This window comes from Erigeron canadensis, chromosome 1, assembly GCF_010389155.1.
Source record: "Erigeron canadensis isolate Cc75 chromosome 1, C_canadensis_v1, whole genome shotgun sequence".
NCBI lineage: Eukaryota > Viridiplantae > Streptophyta > Magnoliopsida > Asterales > Asteraceae > Erigeron > Erigeron canadensis.
Genome location: NC_057761.1, coordinates 19,827,724 through 19,841,691, shown reverse-complemented (window position 1 = coordinate 19,841,691; position 13,968 = coordinate 19,827,724). Strand labels below are relative to the sequence as shown.

Below are 13,968 nucleotides of genomic sequence, written 5' to 3'. Positions count from 1 at the left end.
GGAATGAAAGACCTACAAAGGGCACTCACAATACATATATACATAATACAATTAACTCTGCCGATCAGATCTAAAAGCATTATAGCTCGATCTTAATCGGCTAACAATCACATCATAATTAATTAGCGTAAAGAGATTCACTCTACCTTCGTGGAATCGCCGACAAACAACCAAAAACACCCATCATCCCCCTTCTAAACCTAATATCGGTTTGGTGTACAATCACCATCCTTATACCTTACATAGAATTATGTCCGAAGGCCCATTCGCAGCTCAGATCCCGCAGATCCTCCAAAACTCGGATCCGAAGGTCCAGAAACAGCTCAGACCCCGCAAAGCTTTCGAAGCTCAGATCCCGAAGGCCAATCCGCAACTCAAGGTCTAAGGGTTCCCTAAAACCTTCATACACCCCTTAAAGATTTTCACGAGCTTAGAGCTCGAAAATCAAATGTATTTCACAAGAAGAATCCGACTACGTAACTCCAATTTTCAATCGTACAAAGGAGATCCGAATCTATGGATAACCTCCAGCACTAGGAACCGTTATCCACACTACCCAAAAGGAAAAAACGCTTGTACTAACCTTTCCAAAGAAGGTGCAAATATTCGGGAGAACCGCAAGGATTAATCTTGGCATACCAAGGAAACACCTCAGTTTTAGCCATAAAAAACCACGAGGAAAAGATGCTCAAAGGTACGAAACTTTCATCACATAATTATACACATACCACCTATGGTACATAGTCTCTAAACAAGTCGTATTACGAAGAGGTGAGTAAACGAACTCCCCTTGGTCCTCTAAGCAAACAAAATAACTCCGAAACGAAGCATCACCGTTCGGACAAGCCTTCGGTACCGAAGTCATGGTACTAGCAGAATTCCAAATATCGACACATAGAATGTTAAATACTGAAGGAAACTTGGAGGAACCCAAAGTTGACCTGGAATTATCAGAAGAATGAAGAGAAAATGCACTCATTGGAGAAACAATGTTCGAAAAGAAAGCCGAAGGAAGCTACAACAAAAGAATCAATCCTACTTCATTCAAAACCGACGACTATGTACTTTGGCTAAACATCACCAGCATTACGTAATATCAATGAAAGCTGGGACCGACATATGAAGGCCCACACATACTCCGAAACTGCCTACAGCAACGAAGCGTACTAGTTAAAAATCCCCGAAGGGTCTGGTTGATAAAGACCTGGAATCAATCTTTTATAAAGGATTGAATTTGCGGAAGTTCCATAAAAACTCTGTGATGATATACCCTCCTAGCGGTATGCAAGCCCTGTCACACGAAAGCACAGTAAGATGTTACGACATAAAGGCTGTCTGTAACGCAGGATTCCGCAGAAGATGAAGGAGGTAAGGATTGTTCCCCTATAAACTCAGGATTTGATCTTATCACTTAAGTCTAGTAAGAAGGAAAGAATCCTCATGGACTCTTATAGCCTAAGACTTAGGGAAACTCTAAAAAGGCTTAACGTTTCCTCCAAAATAAGTTCTCTCTATAAGAGAGAATCCTAAAGACCTCTCAAGGCATTCATAAAGGCTATTTGCCTCAGTTATTCAATATAAGCAAAAAGTCCCACGGGGACAATGCATTATCTAAAAGACTAATTGTCTCAATATAAATAGAGGGTCGCCACCTCAATAAATAAAGGGAACAAGCTGACAGGGACGCCTGAACAAACACCCTAATGTACACGCAAACGTCCATAAAAAGACAGCTCCTAAGCTGCAATATTTCAAAACATTCGACATATAAAAGATTGAATGTATAGGAAAAAAGCCAAAGAACAAAGTACCGGGATTTCACACGCAATAATGCAAACGCCCAGGATCAGGTATACCATTAACAAATTTACTCTGATAGACAGCTAATTTCAAGAGAGCATACTCTGGAGACCCTTCGAGACGAAGCAGGTTCAGAAGCGCAAAGCACAGAGCAATTAGCTTCACAATCTCGGGATCGCTGGCAAGAGCCTCACAAACATATGACACAAGTCTAGTATAAATGAGCAATTACGAGTCTTTAAGACTGCGTGACAGAAGTATGCCATGCCAAAGGCTTTGCAACGAGGGATATTCCACCCCCAAGGGCTTCGCAACGAAAAGTATGCCATTGCAAAAAGCTTCGCATCGAAGAGTGCATCAGCGACAAAGACTATGTAACAAAGATCGTGCTTCAAAGCATCATCGAGGGAGGAAAACAACTGACCCTCAGAGCCTATGGAATGGTGCACAATGATCATACTACATAGATATTCATAGCTTATAAAGCCGACGACAACCACATTTCCATCGTAATAGAAGGTCTCAGGAGGAAAGTCTAACGAATATCTCATTGATTACTGGTAGCCTCTACTTAAAAGAACAAAACCCTAAGAAGCAATCGTCACCCCCTGAAAATTACTATAAAACCTATCCGTCGTAGATACTAGCCAAATTTACGTGCTTGCGAATAGGAATAGAGCATCGTGAAAGATGAGACGTCTTGGTCCTATTCTGGCACAAAACCTGTAATGTTAAAAAAGGAAATGGCAGTGGAAGATGTGTGTTTATTTCACTAATATGAACAAAGCATGCGCCAGAGATCGTTATCCCTAGCCGGAGATATATCGAAAAGTAAAATCCTCGACAGAACACCAGCTGAAATGATTTCTAGGTGCATATCAAGATCAGAAGTAAAGGGATCTACTGTCAATGAAAGATGTTGTCCGGGCTAAAAAGGATCTGCGTATCGGTGCCTGGTCGACAAAGCATTTGCCACACAGATTGGCAGAAACTTGGAGATCTACTTGAATGACATTGTAGGGACGAAGAAAACCTCTTATAAAACATTTGGGAGACCTTCGGAAACCTCCAAACAATAAACCCGATCCGAATAAATTCTCATTCGGAGTAAAGGAAGGAAAATTCCCCGTGCCCCCAATGGTATAGGGTATTATAATAACAACAAAGGGATACGCTCTAATCCCTCGAGGATTGACAAATTAAAACAAGTCTCCCCATCAAAGATAACAAAAGAAGTCCATAGCTTACATGGAGAAGGTAAGTTATTTCGAAGAAAGAAGACTTACAAAACATTAAAAATCGAAGACAGCGACAGTTAGAGCAGAATAAATAAAAGAAAGAAGCAGCAATGTGATAGAAGAGTTAATGTGGCCAGCGAAAGCCTAACGCAGTGATTCACAAAAATCACCTTGTACCGGGGGGCTTGATGATATACCCTCCTAGCGGTACGAAGCACTCGTCGTACGAAGGAAGCATTAATTTGATTTTTCAGAGTTTAATATAACGACCTATGCAGCTCCTCATATTAAACTGGGGGGCTTGTTGGTGTATGTCACCCTTCGTGACGGAACACGACCTTCGTGACAGAGCCGACCCTGCGTGACGAAGGTATCCGCTGTAAGCCTTATCTAAATATGGAAGAGATTATCTCAATCTCTTCCTCCTAAATTAAAGAGATTTGCTCTTATCTCGTCCTAAATACCAGATCTGGCATATTATTAAGAATATTCTCTAAAACCCTAAACTTATTCTCCAAGATTTCTATCCCTATATATATGGATGAACCTAAACCTAAATTCTCATTCCCCTTCTCTCCAGAAAACACATACACAGATCTGGACGTCCTCTTCTCTCTATAAGAGATGCTCCAGCAACCTACAATAATATCCTCACATATCAGCAACATGCGGCGGGACGATGACTCTCCGTCCCGAAGCCTCCCACAGCCTACAATGATTAAGCAAAAGCATCCTTAGACATCGGATATGATAGTATCCTTCCATGAGCATTCTAAACACAATCAACCAGATCCATAATCATTGGCACGATCTCAATTGGCCATATATCAATCATATTCGATTGGCGTAAAGAGATTTACTCTACCTTCGGGGAATCGCCAACAAACAGCCAAAAACACCCATCATCCCCTTTTCAAAACCTAATCTCGGTTTGGTGTACAATCAGTTTCCATACTTGAAGCTGTCGGGTCAGCCAACTCCATTGAGGTTCTACATTGATAGGCGGAGTGTCGTGTCCATGGTGTGGCCCAATATTTGAGGGAGGCTGGAAAAGGTCGCCTAGATGAACCCTCTCCATCAGCAATCCCCTTCCCCTTGTTGGGGAGTGGAGGTGGGTTCATATTAGGAGGGTTTGGAAGAGGAGCAGTAGGGGCTGATTGAACAGGTGGAGCTTGGTTCGAAGGAGCCATGGATTCCTCATCGGAGGAGTCTTCAATAGGTTCACTGGTTTGAAGCTCGGCATTGTCTCCTAATATATCAATGTCAGGAATGAAATTGCCATCCTCATCAACACGTAGCAGCAGCTCATCCAAAGGTGAATCGGGGGCTTCGGTTATGTCATTCATTTTCCTAATAAGAAGCAAAGAAAAAGCAAATGTGTAGTTGTGCATATGTATATATATTTTCATGTATGTTGTACAAGAAGAGTAACATCAAAGCAGGTAATAGGGTCTTATAGTGATTGAGATGATCACGTATGTCTTATATTTAGTTATCTACATTTCCATCAGAAGCACACAAAAGTCTACCTACAAAAGTCTCTCTAAACATGTATTCGGCTTCTGGTCAGAATAAATATTCTGTTTCGTAGGGGTATAAGTCGATCACGGCTTAATGTTTTATCATGATTCTGGTGCCTAAACTCAAGTCCAAAGAGTCCTACTTCTGTTCAAATTGATTTCAGGTCTTAACAGCAAGGTAAAGTCAATCAAAAGGGTTTTACGGGTCAGGAGATCAAAACTGCTATTTCTGACTTCCTGAAACAGAAATTTGCGAATTTTTATCTCGCAAACCAGAGGGATCTGGGACTTGATTTTTCTACAGTATCTCAATTTAGGTGTTATTGAATTTCTGTAAAAGTTTCAGAATTTTTGAAAGCTTCCTTCCTATCGAACTTTTATAAAACTCTTACTGTCGCAAAACAGTAAGTTTTCTGGCGCAGTTTCTTTTAGAGAGTTTTTAAAAATAGCTACTGCTCGAAATAAAATTTGGAAAAATTCAAGTAAGTACTGAGATTGGTTGATGTGAGTTTTAACTTCAATGTTCCTATGGCCATGGTCCCCATCTTCCCCGCCATCTATCCAAAGTGCCGCAACCTGTGAAACTTCTGGCTTATTGTACACTCTTTGATCTTGTGAAGGAAGCATTTTAAGGATTATCTGGTAATTTTCCAATGGGGGACGTTTTTAAGAGTTCGAAAGAAACAAGCTGTCACACCCCCCAAAAATATGGTGTCCAATGGGTGTGACGTGTATGGGATCACAACACACTTTCATAGTAAACAACATAAGATTTTGTCTATTAAAAGACTTATCGAATAACAAGATGATTAGTTTGAAAACATGAGTACATTACATTTAAAATAAAAAGAGTTCGAACGTTGTTGATATACAACAACATATTTATTAAAGACATGAAAGATAGTAGGCATAGAGCTTTCGATGGTCAAGGCTTGTGATCCCACAACTTTTCCCCGTTGCATACACGCATTGACAAGCTATAGAGTCCATCTAATCACCTGTGACACATACTAAACAAAGTCAACAATAATGTTGGTGAATCCCATAGTTTTATAAACAAGTTATCCATGAACCACAAGGTACCAAAAGTGATCATTGCCGAAATGCAATATCTAGCGGCCATTGTCATATTACAATGCCGGGTAAGTAAATGCATACGTAAATATCTAAGCTCATGAAACGAAACTTGACTAGTAATAGTTTGCCTCGAGTGGTACTTGTTCAAGGTACCCAAGTTTACAAATATGATCACTTGTACAAAGTGGGGTTGTCAATCCTAGTAGCGCTACTAACCATATTCACGTTTGCTTATATTCAATTAACGTTTCATGAAGGAAGGACTTGAATGAACAAAGACTTAGATCAAGTATGTATGCCGTTATTACACTTGTGTTCATAAAGGAATGAGTATGTATCACAGCCCAAAGGTTTAACAAATTGGGGCTAGGGGACTCACCTTGATTGTAGTGACTCGTGGAAGTGAAGAAAGAAAAGAAGTAAGTAGGCTAGTTGTGTTATGTTGAACCTATTTCAAAGAGAAATAATACTTGTCTTAGTTATTGTTTGTACACCAAATCGTGCTAGGGTTAGAAAAGGGGTTTGAGGGGTTTTGGACTATTCGTTGGCGATTCCCATACGGTAGAGTGTAAGCCTCTTTACGCCAATTGAATAGGGTTTGTGGTGTAGCCGATTAAGATCGGACTATATATATGAATGACCGACCGTGTTTATGAACATGATCTTATGCCATTGATGTTTACGGTCAGAAGTATGTATATTCGTTGAGTGATCGATTGTATCTCCCTTTGTCAAGGTTTTGGGTCTCCTTATATAAGAGATGTGTGATTAGGAGGAAGGAGAGTCTTTAAGGAAACTTCCTCCTCGTTGAGTTTATCCATTTAATTATGGATCGGATTACCTTTCTTTATCGGCTGTAACCGATTGTCCTTATTTTAGGGAAGAAGAGATTTAGGTGATCTCTTCCTTATTTGGGTATTATTTCTAGCTGGGCGTCTTTCCCACGCAGGTTCCTTCGTAACGTTGCGGGTTAGCACTTATCCGTTTAGCAGGCCTTTCGTAGTATAATATGGCCCCCCAGTCCAAGGGGATGATTTTTTGCCAAATAAGCATTCCCTTGGACTATACTTGAAATATACTTCATCATGAAATGACATGTTGCAGTTAATGGGAACCAAAAAGTCGCTGCACGTATCCCTAGGTGTGTAATCGACGGTTGGGACTTTTTCTCTTCTGTGCCAAAATATTTGGCTGCGCAGAAATATTTATTGCTTCAATTGAACTTCTGCCTTCAGTCTTTTCGCTGCTCCCTCCCCATAGGTCACTGTTTCTACTTTTTCTTTCATATACCTCCATCGTGTTTTATTTTTGTTTCTTCAAAAATCTCTGTCTTCATTTTTTTTCTAAAGACTTAAGAGCCATGTCAAAGAGAAAGATTACAGACCTCGATGATGACTCTGTCTTGGATAAGGGGAAGGGTCCTGCTACTTTTCCTCCCATCTCCTTTTTTGGTGATTCTTCTCGAAAATTCATGGAGGAGGAACTCTTATATGATAACATGAGTGAACGAAAAAATCTCTTGGTCCATGGTATGTGTCGAGAATATGAGTATTCTCAGGATATGTTGAAGGAGTCCTAGCTTGTCATCACTAGTTTATTTGACCGGGTTGCCTAATTGGAGAAGCGCTTATATGAGCAAGATGTGGAGATGAAGGTGTTGCGTGCAGGCTTGAAGAGGCGTCATGATGAGCTTTTGGAAAAAGATCTGGACAATGTTGAACTTCGCCGGGAGGTAAAAGTGTTTGTGAAAGAAGTAATTCCCCATATTTGTGAAACTCTTGCTGCAGGGCCGGAAACTATTGCTTTGGTTGATGTCGTCGTGAATGCTTCAAAGAAGAAGGGGATGGCTGTTGCTCAGCATTCCGATCAGTCTCCTGAATATCTCTAGGCTAAACAGGTGTTTGACCAAGCTATCTCAAAACTGGCAAATTACCAGAGTAACTATGTTCATGATCTTACCCACCTGCACAATACCGGGGCGCACAGTTTCCTAGTCGTGAAACCCCGGTTTGATTACTATATATATGTTATGAAATAAATATTTTAAGATTTATTTTGGTATGTACCTTTTAATCTGTTTTGATTTCAAACTATGGTACTTATATGTATGTTTAACAGATGTTTTAATTTCTTGTTTTGCTTATAACATATGATATGTTTTTATATGACTATATTCTGTGTTTTTAGAAACATCATTGTATAGCAAATTTTGCTATTTTTGGCTTGAGAACCATTTTTTAGTAGTTAAAACTTGCTTCTCTTACGTAATCACGTGTATAAGGTTAGCTTGTTCAGGCGTCCCTGTTAGCTTGTTCCCTTTTACGAGGGTAGCGACCCCCCAAGGCAAATATCACCTTGACGCTTTTGCCCCAGCCGTACGGGACTTTCTGCGGTTTTTCATTTATATATATATGGCCATTTTATATATATTTTGTTTGCACTTTCCCGTAGGATTTTATGCTTAAATGAGGCACTTGGCCCAATGCATGTATGATCAGAATTGCTTACAGGCATTTTTATTTAGTACTACATATATTTTTAAGAAGGAAAGGAATTTTAACAGTAGACATTACGCAAATTTGAGCCATTCCATGTTCTGTCAACCGGAGCTCCTTCGGGCGTTTCCAGCTCGTATGCTCCTTTTCCAAATGCTCTCCTTACCCTGTATGGGCCCTCCCAAGTAGGTCCCATTTTGCCAGTGTATTCTTTTTCGTTCGTGCTATTCAACCGCAGCACGTAGTCACCGACTTTGAATGTTGTTGGGTTTACCCTTTTGTTGTAATACCCTTTAATCTTTTTCTTAAACGCAGCTTCTCTGATGGCGGCGATTTCTCGTCGTTCTTCCAGCAAGTCCAGATCTATCCTTAGTTCGTCTCCGTTCCCTTCGGTGTTTATCATCCTGTGGGTAGAGACTTGGAATTCTGCTTGGACTACAGCCTCCGTTCTGAATGCTAGACTGAAAGGGGTTTCTCCGTTGCTTCGCTTTGGCGTTGTCCTGTTGGCCCACAGGACTAGTGGTAGTTCGTCCATCCATCCCTTGTGGTTTCGCCCTAAGCGTTTCTCCATTCCCTTGATTATTTCTCTGTTGGTTACCTCCACCTGCCCGTTCCCTTGGGGGTGGTAAACGGATGTGAAGGATTGTTGAATTTGCAATTGCTTGCAGAATTCTAGGAAGACGCCTTTGGCAAATTCTGGGCCATTGTCTGAGACGATTGTATGAGGTATTCCAAACCTGCATATGATGTGCTCCCATACAAACTTCTTCATTTGGTCTCCGTTTGTCGTGGCCAACGGCTTTGCCTTCACCCACTTGGTGAAGTAATCGATGGCGACAACCAGGAATTTTTTCTTGTTTTGGGCTTCGGGAAGTGGTCCCACAATGTCGATACCCCATTGTATGAAAGGCCATGTCGACGTTACGGAGGTCATATCATTCTTAGGTTGTCTCGGGACATTGGCACGTATCTGGCATGACTCGCAGTTTTTCAGTAATGCTGTAGAGTCCTGATGCATTGTCAGCCAAAAATATCCTAGCCTCATAGCCTTCGTTGCGACGGATCTTGCTCCCGCATGTGCTCCGCAGACTCCTTCATGTATCTCTCGGATGATCATTTCTGCTTGGTTTGGGCCTACACATCGGAGCCATGGCATGACGAAGCCTTTCTTGTACAGCTTTTTATCTTGGATTTTATATTGCGGGGCTTTTACTCTTATCTTTTGGGCTTCATCCTTGTCTGCGGGGAGTATCCCGCTTACTAGATACTCGTAAATGGGGGTCATCCAATTTTTGCCCTCTTCCTCCACAAGGTCAGAGACTTGTTTTTCTTCGATCGATCTTTCCTTGAGGACTTCTACCAGTACTTGTTTCCCTAGGTGTCCGAATGTGAGTGAAGCTAGCTTGCTCAAGGCGTCTGCTTTTTTGTTTTGGTTCCTTCGAATGTGCTCTATTTCGAAGTGACTGAAACATTCCATCAACTCCCGCACCTTTTGTAGGTATAGTTTTGTAGTATTCTGCTTGGCTTCGTAGTCCCCTTTTACTTGATTTGTGACCAATTGGGAATCGACATATATCTGTAGGTTGCGGATCTTCATATCTCTGGCAATCCGAAGCCCTGCTAGCAATGCTTCGTACTCGGCTTTGTTATTTGTTACTTCAAACTCAAATCTCAGAGCATAGGTAAACTCTTTGCCTTCGGGACTGATTAGCATCAGACCGGCTACACAACCATCGGAGCTTGCGGCTCCGTCGGTGTACAACTTCCATACATCATTTTCGACGTTTCCCAACACCTCGAGTGACACAGAGTGTGTCATCGAGTTTTTGCCTTCGTGGACTTCGCTGATGAAATCGGCCAATACTTGCCCCTTAATTGCATTCCTGGCCCTGAACTCAATGTCGTGCTCCCCCAATTCGATGGCCCACTTGGCCACCCGTCCCGACTTTTCTGGCTTGAGCAATATCTGCTTTATTGGCTTATCAGATAATACAAAAATGGGGCGCGCTTGAAAGTACCTTCGCAACCTATGTGTCGCGTGGACAAGGGCCAAGGTCAGCTTTTCTAACTCGGGATAGTTGGCTTCTGCGCCTTGCAGGACTCTGCTCACGAAGTAAATGGGTATCTGTTGTTTTTCCCTTTCTGCCACAAGCACAGCGCTAACGGATTCGAGTGAGGCGGCCAGATACACATAGAGTATTTCTTTTGGCTTTGGGGCTGTTAGCGTTGGCAAGTCTGCAATATATTTTCTCATCTTTTCCAAAGCTCTCCCCGCCTCCTCTGTCCATGTAAAATCCTTATTTTTGAGACACCCTTTCAATACTTTGAAAAAGGGTAATTGCTTGTCAGCTCCGCGTGAGAAGAAGCGGCTAAGGGCGGCAAGCTTGCCGTTTAGGCTTTGGGCTTCTTTGATTGTCCTTGGTGCTGAAATTTGCTTTAACTTATTTATCTTGGAAGGATTTGCGTGGATGCCTTTGTTACTTACATAGTATCCTAAGAACTTGCCTTCCTCCACACCAAACGAACACTTTTTGGGATTGAGTTTCATATTGATTTTCTTGAGGTTCCCGAAGGTTTCCAGGATATCTTCAATGAGTCCTTCTTCATCCCTGCTTTTGATAACCATGTCGTCGACGTATGCTTCTAGATTCCTTCCTATCTGTGTAGCGTAGGCCTTTTCGTCTAACCTTTGGTACGTAGCTCCTGCGTTCTTAAGGCCGAAGGGCATCTTTCGATAACAATAGGTTCCCTTGCTGGTGTAGAAGGCTGTCTTGTCTTCATCTTCTTCCGCCATCTGTATCTGGTGGTATCCTTTGTATGCATCCAAAAAACATTTTAGCTTATGCTCTACTAACGACTCTACTTTCCAGTCGATTTTCGGGAGGGGGTAACAGTCTTTTGGACATGCCTTATTGATATTTGTAAAGTCAACACACATCCTCCACCCTCCGTCTCCTTTTTTGACCATTACCGGGTTAGCGATCCAAATAGGGTAGACGGACTCCCTTATTATCCCAGCTTTGAGTAATTCGTCTACCTCCTTCCTAGCAGCCTCATCTCTATCAGCGGAAAGGCTGCGTTTCTTCTGGTGAACAGGCTCTATATGCTTGTGTTCCTTCAGACGATGCTCCGTGACGAAGGGCTTTCCTTCCAACGTTAGGGTCCTTGGAACCCCCGTCATATCTGAATAGTCCCATGCGAAGACATCTACATTGGCCTATAACAGCTTTTTAAGTTAGTGCTTGCACCCTTCTGAAAGTTGAGCACCTATGGAGATCGTTTGTTCGGGAAAGTTTGGATTAATTACCAACTTTGTTGCGTCCTCTTCTTCTTGCGTTTCCATGGGGGTAGGGGGGACGTCATCATCCACCCTTTTCACATCATTGATTTGTTTTATTGGTTCGTAAGAGGAGTGGATCGATCCTATCCCTGTTTCAGATTGGAATTTAATGACCCTATGGATGACAGAGGGGACCATTTTCATCCTTTGCATCGCAGGTCTTCCCAAAATTATATTGTAGGGGGATGGAGATCGTACTATCGAGAGATCTAGCGTCTCCGTCCGTTCGTGTATCCCATCTGTGATGGTCACGTCTAGATCGACTTCTCCTAACGGCCATGCATGCTCTCCGGAAAAACCTACCAATGGTCCCCGGGGATCTGTCCTTCGGGCTCGTATGGATTCTGGCATTTTGAGGAAGCAGTGCTCGAAGATAACGTCACACTCACTTCCACCGTCCAGATATACCCTCCGGACGTCAACGTTGAATACGGTGGCTTGGATGATGAGCGGATCACTTGAAGGTTCGCTTTCTCCCAATAATGGAAAATAAAAACCTCCTGGTGTCGTTTTGGCCACGGTCAAATTGCCGATTCTTGCTTGTTGAATGGCCAGAGCAGACCTCCTTCCTCTCGTCATCTTGTCTTTTTTCTTTACCATTTTTTACGGCGTAAGATGCACAGAATGGTATATTTATGGGTTTTTCTAGTTCAAGAGAGTGGTCCCACGGATGGCGCTAATGTTTGTACACCAAATCGCGCTAGGGTTAGAAAAGGGGTTTGAGGGGTTTTGGACTATTCGTTGGCGATTCCCATACGGTAGAGTGTAAGCCTCTTTACGCCAATTGAATAGGGTTTGTGGTGTAGCCGATTAAGATCGGACTATATATATGAATGACCGGCCGTGTTTATGAACATGATCTTATGCCATTGATGTTTACGGTCAGAAGTATGTATATTTGTTGAGTGATCAATTGTATCTCCCTTTGTCAAGGTTTTGGGTCTCCTTATATAGGAGATGTGTGATTAGGAGGAAGAAGAGTCTTTAAGGAAACTTCCTCCTCGTTGAGTTTATCCGTTTAATTATGGATCGGATTACCTTTCTTTATCGGCTGTAACCGATTGTCCTTATTTTAGAGAAGAAGAGATTTAGGTGATCTCTTCCTTATTTGGGTATTATTTCCAGCTCGGCGTCTTTCCCACGCAGGTTCCTTCGTAATGCTGCGGGTTAGCACTTGTCCGTTTAGCAGGCCTTTCGTAGTATAATATGGATACGCCATCAGTTATTGTATTCTTTTAATATATATAACTAAAAGAAAGTTATTTTCTCGATATTCATCACCCAAAATGTTTGTTGATTTCCTTTGTTTGTATATTTGATTTACTAGAAATCCAAAGTATGACTTTGTTGTATAAAAAGTGAGATATGTATATACATTCTTATATATATATATATGGATGTACATATATATACATATATATATATGGGGGATGGGAATATAAGGCTGTCAGGTATTTAAGTTTATGTGTGGAACACTCATAGATTGTTTTTTAATCCATAAAAATCACGGGGGCCCATGCATTTATTCATTAAAGAAGAAATAATAAAATATTAGTATGTGAGGGGTTCCACACCTAAGCTTAGGTGTCGGACAGCCTTATATTCCCTTTTCCCTATATATATATACATACGTTTTTATTATAGTAATTATAAGTGTAACTTATATATTTTTGATTAATGTTTTAGCAAGTTACTAGTTTATTTGGATGGATCTATAGATTGGACATAAGTTTCAAATAAGTATTTCTTTCTTTCAAGAATAATCATTTTGTGACCATATTGACGGATATAAGATGTTTAAAGTATAGTTTAACTATTTGAATGACATTCGTGATTATTAGCATATACATATAGTCATAAGATGGTACATGCACCGATATCCTTGATAGGAGGTGGGCAAAAGAGATAGGGTAGAGATGTATGTGCTAGTAATCATAAGATTCTTCACATCAATACATACTTGTATGTTATAACATAAAGAAGATGGTTAAGTTTTGATAGATTGATTAATTAATAAAGATATTGCATCAACAAACACTTGTGTTCTTGATTAACTCATGTGCGGTACACTCGTAGATCAAGTGCACAAGAATATGTTAATGCCAAATCAACATAGTATGATAGATCTATGTGTTTATCACATGTTTGTGTAAAAAATCCCCCATGTGAAACCATACAATCTGTTGGAATATCTTTCATATATATAGATCTAGTACACAAACACATCATAAACACATAATCAATCATACTAATATGTCCAAAAGTTAACTTTATTTTCAGATTTCCCCTTTTTATCATCCAATCATTAGATCCAATAAATTATTCATATACAAACAAAAAGAATAAGTATAATACAAACAAAGGAATAAAATCAACATGGAACTAACAAGAAGAATAATAAATAAATGAATAAATAATTTTATGGGTAATGAATCTCAATGAAAAACATTTTAAATACTAGTAATAATTTAACAACTAAATATATAATCTTCTCTTGT

General features: G+C 40.8%; 1 protein-coding gene across 1 annotated transcript; it reads right to left on the bottom strand.

The window, feature by feature from the left end:
* Window positions 1-11,365: 11,365 nt before the first annotated feature.
* On the bottom strand, window positions 11,366-12,070 carry LOC122586263. The gene has a single exon (XM_043758293.1). The coding sequence runs from the start codon at window positions 12,068-12,070 to the stop codon at window positions 11,366-11,368; it is 705 nt and encodes a 234-aa protein (XP_043614228.1).
* Between the last annotated feature and the right edge of the window lie 1,898 nt (window positions 12,071-13,968).